At 41.6% G+C, this 24,817-nt stretch overlaps 1 protein-coding gene across 6 annotated transcripts in view; it reads left to right on the top strand.

Moving 5' to 3' along the window:
* Positions 1-24,817, top strand: part of Focad (focadhesin) — a 1,203,139-nt gene that overhangs the window by 947,453 nt on the left and 230,869 nt on the right. For 5 of the 6 annotated variants that reach the window (XR_007594464.1, XR_007594465.1, XR_007594463.1 and 2 more), the window contains one exon: positions 16,669-16,773. The exons of the other annotated variant lie outside the window; for it this stretch is intronic. Coding sequence is in view for 2 of the 5 variants with exons in the window: in XM_050157363.1 (XP_050013320.1) it covers positions 16,669-16,773 (105 nt within the window). In the remaining 3 variants the exon portion in view is untranslated. The remainder of the gene's footprint in view (positions 1-16,668; positions 16,774-24,817) is intronic. 6 annotated transcript variants of the gene reach the window in all.

Genomic DNA, 24,817 nt, shown 5'->3' with positions numbered 1-24,817 from the left:
TATTAATCACACATTAGTATAAATTCTCAATCACAAAATAAACCATAAAGTATAAGCATAACCAATGATGGGTATGCCTGCCATCTATTTATAATTTTCAATAATATTATTATTTCTTAAAAGTTCAAATGTGTTTTAGACTAGGTATAGCATTTATAGGGACTTAGGAGGCAAATTCTCTGGTCTCCTTGCTGTTTCTTTGTTTTCACACCGGTACTGGGTCTCAGTTTCTCTTAAAGGTTATTTGTGTGTGTATATATTATATATACATATTATATACCACATTATAACATGTATATACTTTATACTTAATAACTATTAACTTAAAATAACTGTTCAAAGATACATGAATATATATAACTGAAAATTTATATATACATACATCCCCTTTTCTAAAACCAAAAGTTGTATGTATATAGTATAAAATATTCTTTTCTTCATGTTTTATTTTGCAAGTTCTGGAGAGTAGCTATAAGCAGAGGATGCTCGTTTGTTTCCTGGCTGTCCAGACCTGAATAATCACACAGAAATTATATTAATTCTAACACTGTTTGGCCAGTGGTTCACGCATATTTTTAGCTAGCTCTTACATCTTAAATTAAACCATTTCTATTAATTTGTGTATCACCACGAGGCTGTGGCCTACTGGTAGGATTCCGGCATCTTCCTCCTTCATCAGCTGTATGGCGTCTCTTTTGCTTCACCTCCTTTCTCTGTATGTCTTTGTTCATATTTCCCGCCTGACTTTATTCTGCCAAGCTATTGGCCAAAACATTTATTTATCAACCAATAAAAACAACACATATATAGAAGGACACCCCACATCAGGTAGCCAACAGCAATGGCAGTGGCCTGTAATTTTTGGAGGAAGTATGGGGCCCCACTAGCCAACTCCAAAAGAGATGCCCATTTCTGCCACTGAGCTTTTTATTTCTTAACCTGTGATGCCTCGTAGGGCACTGTCTTGTGTCTTGTGTCCCTTCATCCAGTCTATTAGATGGTAACTTCATTTAAATTTTTCTAAAGATCATTAGTGTTAGTTGTCCCTCAATTAGTGAATAATTTTATATATGGGTCATTACTGGTTTTTAGAATTCTTTGGAAATGTGACCAAAGATATAGAAGAAAGTCTTTAATTACAGTGAGCAAATATGGACATTCTGACAATGACAGTATCTTGGCAGTTTTTTCCTTATCTGAGAATGTTTCTGCAGTTTAAACTGTTAACCATGGGGAATTATAGCTGATGCGGATCCTGAAGCTAATCATTTTGCTTTGTGAATGTCAGTGTTGAATGTGTTTGTGTTTAGGTACATGTTCACGTGTGAGCATGGAAGCAGAGGACCACACCAGGCATTGTTTCTCAGGTGATGTCAGTCATTCTTGTTTTGAGTTTACATGAGCACATCTTTATTGCCTAAAATTCATAGTTTACTTTAGAACTGACTCCTGGCTTTGCAAGTTGTAAGGCTCTGGGTAAATTGTCTAATAGTTTTGTATTAGTTTTCTCTTTACTCTGACCAGATACCTGGCATGCAATAACTTACGGGAGAAGAGGTTTTGTTGGCCACAGCTTGAGGATGTAGAGTCCATCATGGTGAAAATGTGGGCTGGAATCCTTTGCTTTTTTTTTTTTTTTTTTATTTTTTGAGACAGTACTTTTCAGACCAAGATTTCTACCTCTTTCTGGATTGCAAGCATGTGCCACTGTGCCCAGGTATATTTTTTCCACCCATTTTTCTTTTGTTTTTACTTTTAAACATGGGTTCTGGGGAACAAACTCAGGTCTTCCTTTTAAAGACACGCACTTCACCAGCTGAGCCTTGCTTCAGTTTGTATCATTGTGTTCTGAGGCTGGGCCTTGTGTATTACGTTTGCTGGTCTGGATCTTCTGGACCAGGAGATTACGCCCCCTCAGCCTTTTCAGTGCTGAGACTACATGCCACCAAGCCTGCTTTCAAATTTAATTTTAGACTCTGTTTGATCCTAAACGGTGTTACATAAGAGCTAAATTTTCTTTATTGTCGTCAGTAGAGGTAATAACTATTTGCATGTCAGAAAACAGAATTTTCTTCATTTGCTTTATTTCAAGTAGCAGAGCTTTGAGGTTTGCAGCAATTACAAAAACCAAACTTTGTGCTGCTTATGTTTTTTATAAAAAGCAAAATGAGAATGAAATTTAAGAAACTGGCTAATTAAAAACAGGGGCTCCAGCCATCCTCCTCGCCCATTGCTGCTTGGGGGAACTTTAGAGACAGAAAACCGTGTCTGTCTTTGGGATCTGGAAGCAGGAATGACTTTGGCCCAAACAGTGGGTTTTCAGCTTGCACTGCTTACGTCTTCTTGCCTCAGGATTTTCTCCTCTCCACAGAGGTTTATGGGACACTAGAGATACTTGGGAGCAGAGCGCCTCAGCAGGACTGATTGTCTTTGATTGAGGAAATTACTTCTAAAACTTATCTTTTCCTTTTTCCTAACATCACGTAGGGCCTGAGATGAGGGTGGGGCGGGCAGAGAAAATGCCCACGATGGCAGCGACTGTGGTAGACTTGTAGGGAATGTACCTCGTGGAGGTCCCACAGCAGCACAGCAGAGGCAGAGAAGTTAAGACAATGGCAAAGTGGGGAGCATATCTCCGGCTGATTGCCAGCTCTGTGGCCCTTGCAGGTTCAATCTGAAAAATGGCCTTGGAAAATGTGAGGAAGCCCCTGTCACCCGAAACCCAGCCCACAGTGCGCGAGATGCTGGCTCAGAGGCTTTTCCATTGTATAGTCTGATTTTGAGAGACTTGCCATCTGCAGTGTCCTGGTTGTCTGAACTTAAGGGAGTGGCTGGGAAAGTGTCTGGCTCTGCTTGAGAGACTGTGCTCTTCAAAGGAATAGTTTGATGTCCCAGAGTGTTCTTGCTTCAAAGCCGGGGCAACAGGAAACAATTGTAAACTAGTTTTTATAGCTTCTGTAAACAAAGAAATGGATTTAAGGCCTCTGAAATGTTCTTTTAATCAGTAAGGAAATTTGAAAAAAAAATTGCTTCCCTAGGGAGGTTGAAGGAACAAGGGACCATAAAGGACACACAGTAAGGAAATGATTATCACCCGTGAATGCGAGTTTTGAGATGAATGCAAACTGGAATTAAAGTGAATGATACATAGTAGCATATACTTTTCCTGTCCTTTGAAGAATTGCTTGTTTTGAGTTTAGATTGTGTTTCATTTCGTCTTTATATGAATTTAAGGATTCCCAGAGTAAGGAGTTCCCACTTTTCATTCCTTAGATTTTTTTTTTTTTTATTCTTTTAGCTTCCGGAAAGCTCATGCAGCCTTTGTTATGGTTGCTTGGTAACGGGATTATGAATAAAATCTTACTCTCCTTTGGAACCAGGTATTCAGTTTTCGATACTGAGGTGTCAAGACAGCCTGTAATTTCAGCTCTGCTGCTTCCCATATCCCTGCTTTTTAAAACGTGCCTAGTGGGAAGGAAGGTTATACTCCAGATAAACCAGGCTAGCATTTGATTTGTGTGCCTTTTGTGCTTTCAAACAGGAAGGGACCTACTGTTAATGCATTCTGCAAGGGTGTATTGAAGATGGGGAATTAAAGTATATTTCCTGAAATTCTGAAAGTCTGCTTTCCAAGGAAATATTGAATAAAAGATTAAAAATTTCATTGTGAGTCTAATGTTTAAAAATGATTCTGAGGATTATTTGGAGTTAAGATTGAAGATAACCGAGAAAATTCTCATCATCTCTTTTATTGATGATTCTCTTCCTCGGGAAACTTAATTGCTTTGTTATCATGCAGAGAACAGCTAACTTGAGGAGACGCTCTTCTTGGCTCTCTGAGCTGAAGATTTTTGCACTATTCAGCTTCCTTTTCCTTATTTCATTTGGCAGGGCAGGGGCCAAGGAGGGACATTTGTATGAGGGCTCCTCCAAGTGTTTGCAGGATGCAGCCTTTAATCTGCAGCCTTAGGACTTGAGAATGACTTTAGGTGTGTCCTCCTAGCCAGCAGGTTCTCCCTCCTTTCACCCGTCAGAGACCCAGGTAGCTGCCCACGCCTGCTGCCCCACCCGTCTTGTGTTTTCAGTCTTCTCGATAGGCCCCTTAGCTTGTCTGTGGATCTTCCCTCTCCTTTCTCCCCATCTTCTCCTCTCTGTAAAGTCCCGAGAGCTCTTTAAAGCTCATAAACAGAAAAGTGATGCCTCACTTTCCTCATCCAGGACATTCTGCCCCACTTCTCTTTAAAGTTCCTGTTCCTTGATGGGATTGAAGCTTTGCTTGTCGTTTTAAGAGACATATTCATGCTAAATGTTTCTGGGCAATTTAAGAAGAGGGCCTACTGAATGCGTTACTTTTGGAGCAGAAAGCTGCACCAGAAGAAATTTGGCTGTTTCCTGGTTACTTAGAAGATAAATGAGAAGACAGAACTTTCTTAAGGGAGCTGGCAATAGTCTTACATTATATATATATATGTTCCACGAGTCATTTAGATATGTTTTCCTCAGGACTGTTTTAATTTCTCCCTCCCTTCCTGTGACTCTATCTCTTTTTCTTCTTATTTTTTCATGGATTTAAACAATGACTTGGTCTCAGATCGAATGTTTCTCTTCTATTTGCTGCTGAGTTTCTGAGAATGCTGGAGGCTGAGCATTTGCAGTGCTCAGAAATCTTTTCTAGTTTAAAAAGGGAGTTGGACAGCTTGGCCAGCTTTGTACCACTTGTAGCCACTTGGGTTTTGTTTTTTGTTTGTTTGTTTGTTAATCTCTTTTATTCTATCTCTGGTCAAATAAAGGTACTTGTTTGTACTTCCTATTTGATATGTTTTGAGAGCCAGAGCCAAACATCATGTGCATTTTTTAAAAGGAGGCTGAACATGTGTGAGCAGTGTTTAGTGCTGTAATCAAATAAACCCAAGCAGAAGAAACCCGACACCTGGGGTTCATAAGCAGTTGTCATCATTTGTATATGCCTGGTGTAAAGCAATTTGCATGAATGGTTTGAATTACCATAGTTTGTATAGCTTGGCCGGCTTTTTTCTTATTTGTTATGCATGGTTTCTGGAATCCTCAACATCATTATTGAGCCCCACTCTCTGTAAGATCTGAATCTTGGGTCTCATGCCTAGTGAACACTGAGGTTCTTTTTGTAATGTCTCTGGTTACTGACATGTGACTCAGAGCTGAAAGCTCCTTTATTCTCAGAGTTCTTGAGCAACTTTTTGTAACCTGACTTTAAAAATCAGGAAAAAAGTATATTATTGAAGGACGTTGGCACCAGGTTCCTGAGCATGTTTGAGCCCTTTGCTCCTTGAATCACAGAATCCACTTGAATCAGCTTGGGCATAAGACTACTTACTCTTTGTCTACTGCTGCCTCCTTCTGCCTTTCCTCCCCTCTCCTCTCTTCTCCTTCCCCCTCCCCTCTCTTTTCTTTCCCCTCCCCTCTCCTTCCTCCTCCCCTCTCCTCCCCTTCCCTTTCTCTCTCCTCCCCCCCCTCTGCTTCTCTCCCCTCTCCTTTCCCTTTCCTTCTCTTTTTCTCTCATCCCTTCCTTTCTCTCCCCTCCCCTCCCTCCTCCTCCCTCTTCCTTCCTTCCTTCCTTCCTTCCTTCCTTCCTTCCTTCCTTCCTTCCTTCCTTCCTTTCTTTCTTTCTTTCTTTCTTTCTTTCTTTCTTTCTTTCTTTCTTTCTTTCTCTTCCTCTCTCCCTCTTCCCCTGCCTTAAACCTTTGGCCTCAAATCCACTATATAGTTGAAGATGACCCCAGTTCTGGGTTTCTCCCTCAAGAGTGCTGAGATTAAAGATGGGCACGGCTGTGCTGCCCTGTTTCTCGGATGCTGGGGATTGAAGGCAGGCACCCTTGTGCATGCTAGGTAAGCACTCTATTAAGTGAGCCACAGCCCCAGTCTGGTCCTTCTTCCTTTGTTTTTGTAAGGGAGGCTGCTGCCATGACTCAAGAATAGAGAAGCACATGGGTATCAGAGACAAATTAGATTATAGCTCTTGTATTTCATTCTTGATTCCCGCTACAGACTGACATTTCAGCTACTTAGCTCACAGGCTATTGCCCACTTCTGGCTTGCCATCTCTTACATGTGTAAAGAATAGCCTGGTTAAGTGAGAATTTCAGATTTCTGAGGGCAGGGCCTGAAGTTAGATAACTTGGCTCTGCCAGGACCTGTGTGTATTTGTTTCCTGGGGCTGCCATAATGCCTATAAACTTGATGATTTAAGTCAACAGAAATATGTTTTTCCATAATTCTGGGTAACAAAGTCAGCGAAGGCTCGGGGGTGGTGGAATCTGTTCTGTCTGTCTTCTAGCAACAGATGAGTTCCGTCTCTCGGCTTGTGGTTACGTAACTCCAGTTCTGCCCTGTACTCCTATCTGCACCTTTGCTATGTGTCTTCGTCTTAGATATTCCTGTTCTTTCTTTTCCAAGGATACTGGTTATTGGGTTTAAGACCCACCCAAGGCGGGCTCTTCTTGTGATCTCTAATTAAATTAGTAAAGATGCAAGTCTTATCAGGCTGTTCCATAGACAGGCATGCAGGGGATTAGGTCTCTGACGTGTTTTTAGAGGGTCCAGTTTAAGTCTGTACCAGTAATGTCTTCATTGTACCAGAGTGCAGTATGGTGAGGTGTTAGTGTCTCACACAGAAAAGAGACCTTGATGTATTCCAAGAAGCTTTTCTGCACAGGGATTGATGACCTGGGTGGCTAGACCTTAGGTCAGTTCTCGAGGTTGATCTATGAAATCCACATGCATGAACCCAGACACACAGGCAGCAATATACACATGAACATAATCGTGTACAAACACTCACACTCTATACACATGGAAAAACAAGATAGAATAATTCCTTCAGACCAGAATAACAACAAAGAAAACAAAATCAAAGTAAAGAAAAGCAGCTTTAATTGATTACTGCTTGTGTATCCAGCTATTTCTTCATAACTTCACACATAAGGTTCCTCATTTAATTTTAAGAAAAGTCCTGGGCAAGGAGTGCTTTTTCATGGGCAGTATAGTGTCCTGTTATTAGAAGACACATGAATCTCGATTGATGCTGCATCTTTTGATTACCTAATAACTCTGATTTTATCAGTTTTTCTTTACTTATTTCTTAAAATAATGCTATAAGGAAAACTTTTCCAATATTTACTTTGGTTACTTAAAATTACAGTTTATAAATGCCAAGTGGGACAACCACGGACACATGCTTTTATACTGAAGGCTGGGGCTGTAAAGATGGCTCAGGAAACATTGACGAGCAGGACCTGAGTTCAGTTCTCTTCACACCTCAGGAGCCTGCAGTATCTGTCACCTTAGTCTTGGTGGGCACCTGCACTCCACATGCACACAGTCACACGCACACATTCACACCCACAGACAGTAAGTCTTTAAAGAAATTCCAAAGAAGCATTTTTTTTAAAGCGTCCTTTGATGTGCCCAGTTAGACTTTCTTTTATAAAAATTGTAATGGATTATTATGCATCTAATTATGGCTTTAAGTACACTTTAAAACTCCCATTCTATTGTCCCTCTGTTTCTAAGGTGGTTTGGATTCACTCTTTGAGAGCAGACTGCTAAATAAAGTCTAAAAACTCGCATTGTTCAGTGATTTTCCTAGATAACAAGTGTGTTCAACTGGGAGGGATGGAAAGAAAATAGCATCCTGTGAAAGGCGCTTCTTGTAGCTGCTCTTAGGTTACTTTGCAGGAGCCATCGAGTATTAGAGATCTCCCTTTGGAGGCATTTGCAATGTGGGTGATTTGGCTACATAGTTGATAGCCTTTAACACAGATGTTGAGTTTTAATATGCCATCTGAATATTTATTCTTATTCTGTCTGGAATCTGAATAGTTTCAGTGTTGCAAGTATATGGATTGAGGTTCAATAAATGAAAAACAATGATAACAGCAATAACAAACACTGCCTTCCTTCTACAGAGTTGTCTCATTGCTCAATAATATTGATTATATTCCTCATGTGTTTATAATTCTTTCATTGTCTACCTGTGCAGTCTTTGAAAGGATGGCTTTCTATGAATACAGCCAGTAAACTGTTGTTGTTAATTGAAATCAACCTACTAAATAATGAATTTGAATACCACATGCATGTGTGGTTGCACCTGCCTATACAAAATGGTGACAACAACCTTGAGAGGGACGTGTAAGCTCCTTTCAAGCACAGCAACAGGAATTTTAAAAGCAGTGTGACCATTCTACTTAGGATTTGCTTATGTAAGTGGCAGTCATATTAATACATTTCGAATTGGTAGGGTAGTAGGGGTGGGCCAAGGCTATAGCTTTTCCATTCTTGGGCACATCTGGACAAGTCCCAGGATTTGTCCTTATTTGATTATCACCTGTTGGGGGCAGGGGGGTTAAGGGGTGGTGGTTGGCCCAGGCCTAGTACTTGCAGGAACTGAAGCCTAGTTCTTATCTGAGTTATTAGGGGTCTGCCATGATATTTGCCTGACCCTCTCAAACGCTCTTCAGGGGAGAGGTGGTAGCTACTTCTATAAGAGATGAAAGAAATAGATTTAAGTAGTTTTGAGGTGAGGTGTTTGAATTGGATTAAATATAAAGATGCGTGGAAAAAATATATGCCAAGAATAGCACCCTGATTTCACGTTTGTATTTTCTCTAGACCAGTGGTTCCCAATCTGCGGGTTGCGACCCTTTGGGGGGGGTCACCTAAGACCGTTAGAAAACATGATATTTATATTACAATTCATAACAGTAGCAAAATTACAGTTATGAAGCAGCAACAAAATAATTTTATGGTTGGGGTCACCACAACATGAACAATTGTATTAAAGGGTTGCAGAGTTAGGAGGGTTGGAACCACTGGGCTGGACAGTAGGGAATATTAGAGGACCAGGTGTGAGAAAGAGCATTAGTTCAGGTTAGCACATGTTGATTATGGGGTCATTCAGATGCTGAGGAGAGACAGTAGGCAACTGGCGATCCCGCCCCCCTTTTAATGATGCACCGTGAACACATTCTACTATGAATATACTAGGCATAATATCTAATCAGCTCTTTTTTGCCCTGATTAAAGTTTTTTGCTTTGAGTTGTTAATTAGCTGTTCTGTGTACCTGAGACTCACACAGTTTGCTTGTCTGAAAGCTAATTCCAATTCCTGAAATATTCCTCAGAAGGCTGCTTTCTCAAGTTTAACATTTAAAATTTTTATTCTTTTTTTTTTTTTTTTTTTTTTTTTTTTGCTGAAGGACTATTTTATTAGAGGTTGAGAGGAAAAACAGCAGGGCAGGTAAACTAAAACCCCTGGTAGGCTCTGGGAGGAGGGAGATGGAGAGAAAGCCCAGACACCCAGACCCAATAATCACACAAAAGCTATATTAATTACAACACTGTTTGGTCCACAGCTCAGCCGTATTCCTATTCTTACATCTTAAATTAGCCCATTTCTATTATTTTATATTTTACCACAGAGGTCATTGTTTGTTACCTCACATTTTGTTTCTTGGGTGGCTACATGACATCTGTCTGACTCTGCCTTCTTTCTCTCTGCATTCAGGTTAGTTTTTTATATTCTGCCATGCCATAGGCCAAAGCAGCTTCTTTATTAACGAATGGTAATAAAATATTCACAGCATACAGAGGGGGATCCTGCATCATGGAGTTTCAGAGAAAGCCTGCTTAGGCTTTGGCCAGTATCCAAGCACGAGAGGCAGAAGGGAAAGTTAAGCTTTTCTCAGAAAATCAGGTGGGCTGCATGGACGAGGCTCTGCAAGTGGCTGCCAGCAATGCCTTTATGTTTGTGGCTTAAGACCAGTCCTTAATAAAAGATATAGTTACCTTTAAGTTTTTGCTCATAGTGTTTATTTAGGGGATAACCAAGGGTAATCTATTTGTGTTCAGAGTCCTTCCTCAATTGAGATTATAACCCCCTCCCTAACTATTTTGAAATGAATTAAAAACTTCACACATGCATGTAAGCACTTGATACTGAACTTCATCCTATACCTCTGTCCTCCCATGCTACTTTTTTTTAAAAACAACTAAATCAAGCTGAGCATATGTTTTTTTTTCTAATTCCAAGCAAAGGGTGGACACTTTTAAGCTGTGAAAGTAGCAAGTGGTAAAAAAGTTTTTTTTTTCTGTTATTTAAAGGGAACCTTGGATGTTAGTGCTTATTATTAGAGCTTAAAGGAGAAATCCCAGGGCAGGCAAGCTGTAGATCTTGGCAGCCTCCCTCAGAAGAATGGAGGAGAGAGAAAGTGATGTTGTTAGTTAGGTTAGCAAGGAGATCAGTCACAGGGACTCAGAAAGGCAAGTGGCCTCAATGGAAACCCCTGATGTTTTATAGAGACTAGGGGGGATTGACTGAAGTTTTCTGTCCCACCAGGTCCCACAGACATTTAGCCCCAAAGAAAACACACAGAGGTCTACATTAGTTATAGACTGATTGGCCCATTAACTTATGCTTCTTATTAACTAATTCTTAATTTGCCACATGGCTTGGTACCTTATTCATCCAGGCAGTCACATCTTGCTTCCTTTGAGGCTGGGTCACGACTGCTGACTGCACTTCTCAGTTGTTGCCACACCTCTACTTCCTGCCTGGTCACCCTGCCTATACTTCCTGCCTGGCTACTGGCCAATCAGCATTTATTTAAAATATAAGTGACAGGGTACAAATCATTGTCCCACAGCAAGGGGTCAGGAATTTACAGAGGAAAAAACATCATCTCATTAAAGGGATAGTTATTCCGCCTATCTCTTTAGCATGGCTTATGGTGAACACCCCTCTCTCAGGGGTAGTCCCTTGGCCAGATGATTAACCTGCCCAGCTGGAGTAACTCTTAAGGAAGGAGACAATGCGATGTCTCTCTCCAGAAGTGGATTCCAGTCTTGGCTGGGAGATAACAACTTTCCTTATTGGGCCTTCAATGCTACTGTAACACTCAAGCCTCTGAAAAGATAGCCCCGAGATCACTTAGGATCGGGATTGGGAGTTTACCAACACTTCTGGCATTTCTCCTTCCAGCCTGCACAGGGCCAAGGCTTATGGTCTAGGGCGTAAATTCAGGCCCCACCCCTAACTGCTTGTCTCATTTCTGTATTATGTGCTCGAGGTTACCCCCTCTGAAGAGGAAACTCCAATTGCCCTTTAGGAAATTGGGGATGCCATTTAATCTGGCCTCTTTCTGTTGGGTGAGGTCATTGGGTGTGGTAGTTAGGACATACCTCCATCGTCCTATCCTGAGGACCTTGAAAATGCTCCAGTGGTTACATTGGTCTAGCAGCAAGATGCAGGGAGGGAAAGAAGTCCTTAACTGTGCATGGATGGAGAAGAGGGAGAAGTAAAGGTGACAGTTCCTAGCCTCACAAAGCCCAGGGAGGGAACCAGGAGAACTGGGGCCAAGGACGTGTTAAAGTCCCTTAGAATCTCTGCCTGGGCTCATTAGAGCCTCCTTCCCATGGGCTCCTCCTCATTTTCCCCTTGGATTTCAGAGGCGAGACTGGAGAGATGAGCTCAGGATCTACTCTTAGGCACTTCCACAGCTGTTGGAGTGACAGTGTGAGGTTCTTCAGGTGCTTGGGTCCTCAGGGAAGTGTCTGTAATATCTCCAGATGACATAACAAATCTTTACCAGAAATTCTGAGCAGTTCAATCCCTTTGTGGTTGCTACATATTACTGGAGAAGTTGAGACATCCTGTTTTGGGATTCTCATCTCATTAATAAAAGAATTAAGAGCAGACCCAAAAGAAAGCTTAAGAACAGTTTTATTAGAGTTTCAAAGAAAAACTCCAGGCCAGGCAAGCTGTAAATCTCAGTAGCTTCCAGGAGGAGGAGACCTGAGAAGAGAAGAGGCCAGGTCAGCCTTATGGTAGTCAAGCAGTCACATGCTGGGAGGGGAGCTCCAGAGGAATGAAAAAGCCCAGAGTATCATAGTGAGCGGGCTTAGGCCCTGGACAACATCCAAAAGAAAAAGGCAGAAGAAAGCAGAGGAACTGTCCCTTCTTGGGTCAGAACTCAGGTGGGCAGATGCAGTTCAGCCGCATGATGCTCATAGGGACTCCTGAAAAACTTGCTTTCAATTATCTTCTTGTCTTCTTTTCAACCCCCCCCTTTTTTTTTGGTGGGTGCTGATGAAAAGCAGGAAGCATCAGGACTGTGAAGCCCTACCAATGTTAGCTTGAAGGAGTGATTCTCTCAAGGCCTGGTCCTAATTCTCCCTGGGATGTGGAGGAGCTGGGGATGTATGGATTTTAAGCCAATGCCAGTGAAATTAGAACTCTATTTTTAACATGAACAAAAGTTTCTATGCATGCCCCTGCCAAGTGTTTAAAATTATTCTAAAGCTTGTTTTTCCCATGTGATATAGATGGACATCTCTCCATCAGTACAGATTTGCTTGAATCATTATTAACAAATTGAGACTGTCCTGTAATGCTAGGTTTGCCATAGTTCAACTAATACCCTATAATGCTAGGTTTGCCATAGTTCAACTGTTTCCCCACCAGCAAACATTCATTCTTTCTTTCTTTTCTGTCTGTCCATCTTCCTTCCTTCCTTCCTTCCTTCCTTCCTTCCTTCCTTCCTTCCTTCCTTCCTTCCTTCCTTTCTTCCTTCTCCCCCCCCTTCTTTCTGTCTTTCTTTTGAAGATAGCCCAGTACAGTGTCTTCCTTTGAGTGTATGCAAAGTTTAACAATAGAAGGGTTTCTGGATGCAGACCATATGTGACTGGGGCATCTTCATTTAAAAATTCTATAGGTACTCTAACGTGGCTTTCCACAAAGGCTGAAGCAGTGTTTGCTCACTGTGAAAGTGTGTATTTTCTCACTCACTCATCTGCACTGGGTGTTATGAATCTTACTCATTAGGATTACGTGGCTATATTCAGTTGTTTTCCTTTTTTATATGTATTAATCCTCTGTCTATCATCTAGGTTATAAATATTTAGTCTCTCAATCTAACTTTGTTTTCCTTGGAATCCTTCTCATAAGTTTCTTCAAACTGATTTTAGTTACATGTTGGTTTCTGTTTATTCTTTTACTGTTTACTATTGTTTGAATACTTATAATCACTTCTTAAAGTTATGGTTAAGTTCTTTTTTTATTCATATTGATCCCATATTTTTTATTTACCAAATCTTTATTCTGTCTGTTTTTATTAAATAGGTATAACTTGCATATTGTAAAACCAGTTAGCTGATTTTTAGTACATTTTCGAGAGCATGCTATCATTATGAATGACCTTTTTCTTCTTTTGTGTTAAGGACTGGAAGACAGGACCTCAGACTTGCTAGGCAAGTGATTATCACAGAGGGGATACTCCTCAGTCCTTCATGTAGGATGAAGCAGAGCGCAATCTTTGCTATCTTTTGTAAATTTGCATATTTGGAAGAGTCAGATCCTAGGGAAGCTCTGAGGAGACGAGTGACTCTGAGTCACTTGACTGAGGCTAGTCAGTCCCATCAGTTGATGATAGAGCAGCTTCAGTCTAATGCTGAAGGGGAGAGTGCTGGATGGGAGGACCCTCTCTCTCCTGGTGGCTCAGGTTCCTTATAGGCCAGCCCCTTAATTCTGAATAAAATAAATGGATGCAGAATTGTAAAGGAGCAGTCTTTTTCAAGGTTGTGGGTCTAGAGATTACTCCCTTCTAAGTCAGAGAGATCTGGATATTTAGAGTAGCAATCAAGATTGTCAAAAGAATGACAGCAGTCCCAATGGTCAGAGCAGGTGAGACCTTCATCATCTAAGGAGGCCTCCAGGAGGTGCAGGCAAACCCTCCTAAGACAGTTAGCATGTGTTTACACTTTTGTCTTGACCTGTCTCAGGTGTGCTGCTCTAAGGCTGTGACCTGTCAACTTGCAGATATCCACCTTATCAAGAAAAGGGATGGGCCTTGGTCAGCAGCCATGTAACTGTAACTGTAAATAGCTTTCTTGTGAAGCAGCCAGTGAGGAAACATCTCTGAACCTCTGGAGATCATCCTGCACCTCCCGCTGCTGTGTAAAGACAAGAATGCCCCCCCCCCCCCCCCCCCCCCCCCCCCCCCCCCCCCCCCCCCCCCCCCCCCCCCNCCCCCCCCCCCCCCCCCCCCCCCCCCCCCGTGTTTTTGTGCTCCTAGCAGACCCTGTGACTGCCCTGTGGAGTCTCCAGACCTGTCCTCACCTGTTTTGTCACCGCCAAAGCGGGGGCTCTCAGCTAAAGCTCAGATCCAATCCATTCAACATTTTAGTGAAAGGCTTTTGTGGGTCTGTGGCCCTGGCTCTGTTTTTCCCATGCATCCTCATCCCCAAGTATATATCAAACTGTCTGTGTTAGCATGAAGTATTTCCAGTAGCTTTCTCTTATAAAATATAATATATTATGTACACTATAAATTCTTTTATATACTATAAAATTTTCTCTGTTTCATTTTATTGAGTCACAGTGAGATTAATTGGTCATTTTGTTGAACGAGGTAAAGTACCATGAAATTGAAATAATCATTAAGACCGGGTATGTGAGCATGGCTAATCCTTGACAATCATCCAAGAACATACATAGAAGACATAATCTTGTGTGTGTGAGAAAGAGTGTGTGTGAGAACAAGCAGGCATGTATGTGAGTGAGCCTGCCTATTCGTGTGCATATGAAAGCCAGGGGTCAATGTTGGTATCTCTTACTCAATTGCCCTCTATGTTTTTTCCCCCACCTTATCCTTTTGAGCTAAGAGTCTTTCACTGAACCCACCTCTTCCCTCTACCCCATCCTAAGTCCTGGCATTGCAGACGTGCACTGCCGTGTCCACGTTTGTGGGTTCTCGGTCTCCAAACCAAGGTCCTGGGCTTGCACAACCAGTACTTTACCTACTGAGCCCAACGAGAGAGAATCTTTGCTGGAAGGCTTTCATTTAGTGTGGGGGCCTGTCTTCATACAAGAGACACCCCAGACATGTGCGGTCCCTGTCACAAAGTATTTATCTGTGACTCTTCACTAGCATGCGCATATTAGAGGGTTCCTATGAAAGGGGAAAATGACTATTGAAAATATCGTGGAAAATTCCTCAAGTGAAAGGGAAATGTTGACAGTCCCAGAAGAATCGACTAAGTAACTGAATCTCAGGAGTGTCAGCAGCAGTGCTGTGAGGTGGGACATGAGCTATGCATCTGAGCTACAATAGTGCTCAAAATTTTCTGATAGATAGGGGCAGAGGTGGCTCAGTGGTTAGGGGCACTGGCTGGTCTTCCTTGGGGCAAGGCTTGATTCCCAGCATCCTATCAGACGACTCACAATTACCTGTTACTCCAGTTGCAGGGCTTCTAACACCTTTGGCCTCTGCAGGCGTGCATACACACAAATAATAAATTTATTTTTTCCTGGTAACCAGATTAAAAAAGTATAAAGAAACTGATAATGCTAATTTTAATACCTAACTTTATGTAACCCCAATATCAAAGTCTTGTTTTATGTTTTTTTTTCTGATTTTTCTTTAAAAATTATCTTTATGTGTATGGTGCTTTGCATGCTTGCTATCTGTGTACCACATGTATTTCTGAGGCTCACAGAGGCTAGAAAAGGCAATGGGTCTCTCGCATTGGAATTCCAGATACTATGTGGGTGCTGGGAATCAAACCTGAGTCTTTTGGAAGAGTAGCCAGTGCTCCAAACCATCTCTCCAGCTCCTCATTCTTTCTAATTGAATTTGTTCCCCCCCCTCTTTTTATATTTAAGTCTTTAAATCCAGCATATGTTTTATATGCAGCACATCTGGATTTGGACTAACCACATTACCTGTGTGCCTAGTAGCCAAGTGTGGCCATGGCTGTTAACTGCTGTGGTCTATTATATAGTCAAATCCTTTGCCAGATGGAAGATATTAAACGCATTAAGACATACAGTTAGTCACAGCTCATGTAAATGCCCCATATCGTGGGAAACGTACATCTTGTCCTGACCCTAAAGGTAGTGTGGATGCTGAGTTCTCTGTTCTGAAGAGTAAATGCCCAGTGACATGTTGGGCACTTAGGAAAAGTATTACCAATCATGATTTTTAAATTTACTTAAAAATTAGTAAATGATTTTATTTCTAAGATTTCATTCTAGTTTGTGAGATATTTTAAAAGGGTACTTTTTTTTTGAGACATTTGTCCTATTTCTTACAGAATAAGGAATAACTTTAAGGTATATTCCTCTTTTTATGAATTTTCTTTCAATGGCTTTTGTTTTGCTTTAATTGGTGCCCTGGCCCACTCTTTTGCATGGTTGATCCACTTCATATGTCTGGTTATTTTCCATGGTCTGCTGATATTTATAAATGACTTGATCATTTATTCTGGGTAACTGATGTGGTCACTGAGTCGAATTATGTGGGCTAATGTTTGCTTTTTTTGCTGATTGATTTCCCCCAAGTGTGTGTAGGGAGGTGATTGATAGCTGGTTTGAGTCTTTGAGCATGTTTTCCTTTTTCATATGTGGGTCCTGACTGGGCTGAAAAGTGCCCACTGTTCAGTGTGGGTGGCAGACTCCCAGTGGCTCCAGAATGGTGGGTTTGGAGGGAGGTACGGCTCGTTAGAGCATTTGACTAGTGTGTTGAGGCTCTGAATCCAATGTTTAGCATCACAAGAAGGAAAGGCAGCAATAAGCACCTGCTTAGAATATTCTTTTTCAGTTTGGGACATTTAGCATATTATTATATTTCTTTACAGGAATATGCCTGGTTTGATAAAAGCCCTTGTGAAATTATTACAAATCCAAGCACTAAAGGAAGGACAAAGTGGGGAGAAGGACATTCGGGATATATACACTATCAGGTGAGTCTTCTCTACTGTTGTATTTATTTCGTTTTATTTGAACATTACATTTAGTGTGTGCGTGCACACGTATGTGAGTGCATGAGTGTGAGTTACATGCTTATGAGTCTGCATGTGTGGGAATGTGCATGATTGTATGTGAGAATGTGTGTTTGTGTGTGCTTTCACAGAAGCTGGAGGATAACCTTTGGGAGTCGTTCTCCCCTACCATTGTGAGCCCAAGAATCAAACTTAGGACATTAGACTTGGCATCATTACTCTATTTCGCTGTTCTTTTCTCTTCCTTTCTATTTAAAGGAACTTTTATATCATCAGCTAGATTAAGAACAAGATGTCATTTCTTAAGAATTATTATGTTTTCATCCAGTAGGATATGCACACAGAAATGGGTCTTCATTTCTCAGGAGGTGACTGTTTCAGAGACACAGGAATGAAAGAGTTGAGTACATGCTGAGCACCCCCAGTATGGGTTTCTGGGGAGCTTCTTTGGCACAGAGATCTGTTACTCAAAATCGAAGTGACTTTTTTTTTTTTTGCTTTAGAGTATGTAACTGTCCCTGTGTGTCATCTGGCACTTGGTAGGTGGAAGCAGAAGAATCACACTTGGGAACAGAGGAGACCTGTCTCAACGCTAACAACATGCTACTGTTTTCTCCCAGGACTGTGGAAACTGAAGAGCTCACTGAGCAAATGTTTTTAAAGCATGGGTGTTGGGAGCAGGGGGCTGGGTAGAGCAGGAAGGCAAGCTTCTTTCCATGGAAAGTAATAGGAGACACTTGTTTGCAAGTGCAGTTACCCAGGTCAGTGTCTAGTGAGGAATCACATTTGCTTTTTCTTTGTCATCTCTAGATTGTGATAGGGTGAGTTGCTATAAAAAGAAAATACAAAGCAGTAAGAACAGAGTGCACTGGGCTGTCATACTCAGTGTGTGCTGGTGACCTCACTTATTACCTGCCAGCTCCCAGGAAGCCCTTTCTTTACAGAAGGGATTTCTGCAAGGGACCCAGAAGATGTGCGCGATGAGTTCATGTTATCTCAGGAACAAAATTTTCATATTTCAAAGAATGAAGGCAGGGGACCATAAATAGGGAGTTGGTTTAGGGGTTGGAATTGGGATGGCTTATGTGGCCTGTAGTGCTTTGAGCACGTGTAGTAGAGTTGACCGTAGGCAGGATCTCTGGATCTTCGGGCATGTCTGGAACAGTGTTGCCTGCGAGTTCCGTGTGCTTGTAGTGCTTACTGCTTGATGGTCAGTGACCAGTGTCTGGTCCTGCAATGTTAGTGTTGCCTAGGATCTTTCTCGTTTTTGTGAGTGTATTATCTGTGGCTTCTTAAGCTATTTTTTTAAAGGTTAGATTTGTATTTTATTTATTTTTCTAGGCATGCTTCCCAATGTCTTTAAATATATAACAAAATGTGGCACAATATCTCATTAACTTTTTTTTTTTTAAAGCCCTGACTGGGTTGGAACTCCAGTGTAGACCTAGCTAGTCTTGAACTTACAGATATCCATTTTCTTCTGCCTCCTAAGTGCTGAGATTAAAGACATTCATCAGCACACCCATCTGCACTGAAAATGCTGTAGGAAACAGGTTTACAGCGCAAGTTTTACAAATGGTTTTATTTTTCTTCCCCCATTACCCTCTCCTCCCTTTCCTCTTTTTCCTTGTTCCTTTCCCCCTTTTTCTTCTTTCTTTTAGCATGATAGCAGTGCAAGCCTAGCTTGCAATTTCTTTTTTATCTATTACCCTGAGCAGAATTGATCCTGAAGAGTTGGCGAGTCGATCCTAGTATTTCTGGAGAGGCACTTGCAAACTCCATCTTTAAAAGAAATTCAAAATTTACTCCTAAATTTCTGGGATAGAAAATAATTTCATGTTATTGTTGTTCCATTATTTACTAATTTTTCTATAGAGAAACTACTAAGGTTTTTAATAATCCTGTATGACAGTTTTATTGGGATATAATTCACAGACCACATGAGGGATACACTTAAAGTATACAGTTCAGTGGTTTTCGTTCAGTTATGCAATTATCACCGTAGTCAAATTTAGAACATTTCTTCCTCCCCCAAAGACATTCCTCACCCCATTAGTAGTCAGTTTATACTTCTCTCCTACCCAGGAGAGCATTTCAGATCTTTGGTTCTCCATATTGCCTGCTCATTAGAACCACCTGGGCATGCTTCAAAAGAAACAAACGTAGCACCATCCAAATACTTCACCAGGCTAGAGTCTCTGCTAGGAGCCCCATGCGTTTTTAAGTACTCCCAGGTGGGTCTGATTCTTGGTGAGTATGTGGGGTAGCAGGCTGCGGACTGGTGTGTACACTACTTAGCCCTGGGCCCTGCTTAAGTCTAAGGTGGACGCCAGAGATCTGACAAGCACCGAGGTGATACTATTGCTGTTTGTGCTCCACCACCCACTGTCACGGAGTAGCAGTCACTGTAGCCTGAGCAGCACCTGGAAACTTGTTAGGAGGCATCTGCTCGGGCTGCACTGTAGGCTGCCTGAATCTGAGTCTACATTTTGGAAGATTTTTGTAGGTAGCTCACGGACTCATTAATGTTTAAGAAGCACAAGTTTAGATGGCGATGTGAACCATTCTGTGCTACTGAAACAGTATGGTTATTCTCATACTGGTTGTCCTTACTGTGTGTGTCTGACTTCACTCATCGCCTCGCCTCACCTCACCTCTGTCTCTTCTGTGATTCACTCTGTCTTACAACTTGTTCTTCTCAACGTAGTCTTATTTTCTCAAGGCAGTAGGTATAAGGTGTGGCTAGGGAGCCCAGTTTAAGGCACTAAAGATAAATGGGTATGTAAGGTTTGCCTTCAAATAGCGTGGCACACTAAGAGGTCCAGAATCAATCATCCGAGTTGGTAATGTTTATGGAGAGCCCTTCTGTGAATGGCTGTTTGGCATTATAAATCTGTAGAGTGTAATCGAGTGTATTAGAGCCTGAAGTTCCCCCAGAGGGGATTGCGGATGGCAGGAGCAGAGGAAAGGTAAGACTGGAGTGCAGATTCCCCTCGAGAGAGCTGTGATTACCTGCGCCAAGCATAAAACTGTCATGCTGCTTTGGAGCCTTCTCTGCTACGTGCTGGTTAGCAGTATCAACCAGCCTTGCAGAGGCAGCTGGTGAGCTCGATAGAAGACATGAGACTTGATATCGACTCAGAACTTCAGTGAGAGGCACAGGATTAATATAAAACCATAGTATGGCATATAATTGGCATTTTGAGTGTAAAGCTAACCTGTATTTTTCATGATATTAAGGACTTTGCCACTTTGTAGCTGTGTTTTAAAAATGTTTGCTTTTTTTTTTTGTGCAAATGGCTGGTTTATTTGAATCATAATGACACAGAATATGTGGTCATTTTAACATGTCTGTGGAATGGCTTATATCATGCAGGTGTAGGGGAAAGATGTGAGGACCAGGACCCTAGAGAAGCTGATCCTTCTGTTGGGCTCAGCGCTCAGTGGTTCTCAAAAAGTCTATACACATAAAGAAGACCTGAGAGATGCTTAGAACCACGGCTTCTCTGAGTTGCTTGTCGGAGAATCTCATTCATTCCATAGTTTTCAGTGACTTGGGAGTCAGCAATTTCATCCAGTTCCTTCCTGATACGGGTGTAGGTCATTTTGTATCTCACACATAGAAAGACTTCCTTCAGCCCCCAAGAACTTGATGGCACCACATACGGGCTACCAAGGCCCAGAAAGTTTAGGATAGAGGGTATCTTGAGTGGCTTAGCCCCACCTCCTTTCTTCAGTATGACATGTATGCTCCTCAGCTTTAAGGAACCAAGTTTGTCTTACCACATTAGTCATTTACAGTGGAGAGGCTGGGAGCAGAGCTATAGGATGATTCTAAAGAAAAACCAACCTTGGACTTCCCACTGGACGGAGAGCCCTGATTGCTCTTTGGGCTGACGAGGGAGGGGGACTTGATTGGGGGAGGGGGAGGGAAAGGGGAGGCGGAGGTGGGGAAGAGACAGAAATATTTAATAAATAAATAAATAAATTTTTTTAAAAAAAAGGAAAAGTNATATATATATATAGAGAGAGAGAGAGAGAGAGAGAACGTAGCGGGTCATAGATCCATTCAGTGACTGAATTCCATGTCTCTAATGCGTGCTAGTGTCTTCACGGTCAGATGGTGGGTGGGTGGTTGTGGGAGCAGGAGAGGAAGAGAGTCTTAAATACCCTCTTAGAAACCCACACAGGTTGTCAGGGCTTCCTATGCATAAGGAGTTTATCCTCAGAGTTTTCCATAAGTGGTTTTGCAACCTGGGCCCGAAGCACACACTCGCTGTCTTGGAATTTGAGTACAGCTGATTACTGACTGTGCCTCGAGCAGCCCTTCTCAACCTGTGGGTCACAATCCCATGGAGTTGCATGTCAGAGATCCTGCATATCAGATATTTACATTATAATTCATAACAGTAGCACAGTTATAGTTTTGCAGTATCAACGAAATAATTTTGTGGTCAGGGGCCACCACAACACGAGGAACTTTATTAAAGGGTTTCAGCATTAGAAAGGCTGAGAACTGGTTTAGAGAAAGAGCTGAATTGTTGGTGTTGCTAGTAAAGTTGGTCTTGCTCCACCTCAAGTGTTCTTGTTGAGTTTCATGGCTTATTCAAGATTAGACGGCTACATTTTAACAGGACTGCAAACGTTACCTTTGAGGATGGGGGTAACTGGGAGAAAGAGGAATTACATTTTGCTCTTGCAGTTAATTAGCTCAGGAGCCCTAAACAAGTACGAAATGCCAAGTGTGTGTCTCATCTGCAGCTGTGCAGTAGAGCCCGCTTCTCAATATACCTGTGACTGAGCACAGCTTAGAATGCCTGTGGGTCAGCCAGAGGCCCTGGGCTTTTCAGTTTCCCACATAAGCCCCGTGAGAAGGTCTTGTAGGGAATTGCTAGCCTGTGGTTCCAAGAAGTGACAGGGATGCATTGTCAGACCTTCAAATCTTTTAATAAGTGGAAGGATTCTGTGTGAATTTTTCTGATTAAATGCTGGCAGCCAATCCCAGTTTTTTAGTATGAGGTTGGCAGACACAACACGTCTGCTCACAGGATACAGTCTGTGGGCAGCGAAGTTTATGACCTGCTTTAGGGACTTAAAAATGTTTTCCATAACTTTAGAAATGCTTTTCTGCTTATAAACAAATTTAAACTAATTAACATATTTTTCATTTTCTTGCTATTAAGACATCTTTTAGTTTAGACTTTCTTTTCCCTTTGTTGGGTCTAAATTGTTGGCTGCAAGCATGAATATCTAAATTTTTATGATTTGCCAATTATTAGAGGCTAGTTTTCTCATTTGCTTTGTAATGTGCTATTTCCATGAAGTTTCATTGTGTGCTTTGCTTTTAAAATTTTCTCTGCATATTCATATTATGGCAATCTTTTTACGGTCTCTCTGCTCTCAGCAAAAGTGAGGAAATAGCTGTGAATTCATGAGCAGTGACTGCTTGTTCCAGAATTTGTGCTTTATTCTGATGTGCCAGACAGTGGCTGACATGCACAAATATCAAATGTTCAGAGCCCTGTTCATGGGAAGCTGTGCTTTCTGGAGTGAGGGAATATTTAATGACTTGGCAGATGGCTACTCTGAAGTAGGCGATGAGGTCAGTAGCCGAGGATGGTTGGGCCCTGAGCGGATTGAAACTCTGCACCCTGCATGTGTGTTTAGTCCTCCATTTGTAGTCTTCATGGGGTTGATAGTTAAGGATTTAAGCATCCTAAAGGTGAGCTACTTCGTAACTCATATTGATTCTCTGGTTGAAGTCAGACTTATCCCTTAGGGTAATCGAATATAGAAAAGTCAGGTACAAAAATATCAATATGTACTTACAGAAACTGCTTTGTGGTGGTGGGTGTCAAAATACAGCTCTATTTTTAATTTTGGTATCTTTTCTTCTAAGCATGTAACTTTTTGCATCTCTTCTTACTGTGTATTTTGAAGGAAGACATGTTCTAGTGACTTGAATAGTTCAAACAATTCCTCCAATGCGGGCACTAGGCCATGTGAGAACTCCACGTACTGGAGGGGCTCAAGGAAGGCTGGATAGTGGCTGCTTAGTGCTCAGGGGATGGAGAGGTGGGCACCACTAAGGCCATAGCGTACGAAGACTTTTGAGTTTCATTTGAAGAGTAGTAGGAATTCATTTATTCATTTTTTTAAATGTATGGGTATCTTTTAGGATTGCATATTATGATTAGTTGTCACTTAAAAAATTCTTTTGAAAGATGGAACCCTTTCTCACCCTTTCTGTGTCTTTTATGGGATTGGCTTTTTTGAATTTCATAAACAATGCCGTGTGTCTCTGAGGAGCACACACCTGGCACCAGTGATCGTCATCTTGTTGTTCACTGGATTTAATCTTGATCACCTCACCACTCTCTGGTCACTTCCTGTCTGTCATAACTAAGGAGAAATCTGTGGTGGAGACACTGAGGCTACGCAGAACCCTGCTTCATATTCCTAACCCCAGGGTTCATTGTGATGGCTTCAAAATATTGACCCTCACCCCACTCCCCAGTAAATCACATTGCTAGTGGCAAAGGGACACCCGGGATGGTTTTAGAAGAGAAGATGACAAGTCATCAGGAACAGATGAGATTTTAACTTGGAATTATTTTTTCAGGGAAATGCCCCTTAATGCATTTATTATACTAATGTACTTTACACAATACACAGCTGTTTCTAAAATAAAAATGCTAACACTTTAAAATAGTATATGGTTGTTGGTGTCTATTGTGATTTTGTTTGTTTTTGTTCGAGACAATATTACCATTTAGCTTGGCAGATGTGGAACTCGTTATGTAGAACAAGTTGGCCTTGAATTCAGAGGTTCATCTGCCTCTCTTTACCTACCAAGTGCTGGGTCTAAGGTGTGCACCATCTAGTTCTCTCTCTGTGTAAGTGAGTGCAGGCATGTGGAGGCAGGTTCTCTCTCTTTTGTTTTTCTTTTTTTCATTTTTTTTTTTTTGAGACAGGGTTTCTCTGTGTAGCTTTGGCGCCTGCCCTGGCACTAGCTCTTGTAGACAAAGCTAGGCTCCAAGCTCACAGAGATCTGCCTGCTTCTGCCTCCCAAGTGCTGGGATTGAAGGCTTGTGCCTGAGGCTGGTTCTCTTGTGGTTTACTGATGCTTGCACCAAACTAGCTCATGGACGCTTATGAGCATCTGGTGCTTCTGTATCTACTGTGTCTCTAAAATCTGTAATCCATGGGGATTTCAGATTCACGCTCCTGTGTACAGCTTTGCATTGGTTCTGGGATCTGAACTCTGGTCCTAAGGCATGTGCTGTACAAACTGAGTCATCTTTCTAGCCCCTAAGTTTAGAGTTTTTAACTTAAATTTCATTGTTGTTATTTGGAGACTGGTTCTGGCTAGGTGGCCCAGGCTGGTTTGAGGTTTGTGTTCTCTTCCTCAGGCTGCAGAGTACTGGGGTTCCAGGCATATGCCATCACACCTGATTACATTTAGAAGATTGTTTAGTGCTTCTTGTTTTACTGAGATATGATTTATGTGCCATAAAATTCTTTTCAGTTGTATGAGTCAGTGGACTTTATTAAAGTCAGGAAACTGTCTAACCGCACTACTACTTTATTTCAGATTATTTTATCATCTCCAAAGGATCCCATATACAAGATCGGTTCTCTCTCCCACCCCCAGAAAGCATTATTTGGCTTGCCCAGTCTATGTACAGAATTTCACGTGATGAAACAATACAACATGAGGTCTTGTGTATTTGACTTCTTGGCATAATATTTTCAAGGTTTCTTCTGTGTTGTAGCGTGTACGAGTGCTTCATTCCCAAGTACATGTGTATACAACCTTTCATTATCTCAGAATTTCTTGTTAGGTTTACTAGAAAGAGAACTTTTAGTGTTTGGCTTTTACATTTATCCTGAAGGTAATTACTTAAAATGTCATTCGAAATAAACCTTAGTTTTTATTCCTGGTGCAGGTATCAGGTAGCCATTATTGTGGGTGAGAACATACCATACGTAATCTGTTTTTGGG

Source organism: Alexandromys fortis, unplaced genomic scaffold, assembly GCF_014885135.2.
Source record: "Alexandromys fortis isolate MF-2015 unplaced genomic scaffold, M_Fortis_MF-2015_v1.1 scaffold_64, whole genome shotgun sequence".
NCBI classification, from domain to species: Eukaryota; Metazoa; Chordata; class Mammalia; order Rodentia; family Cricetidae; genus Alexandromys; species Alexandromys fortis.
The sequence above is the reverse complement of the archived record's forward strand: the minus strand, read 5'-3'. Positions and strand labels throughout refer to the sequence as shown.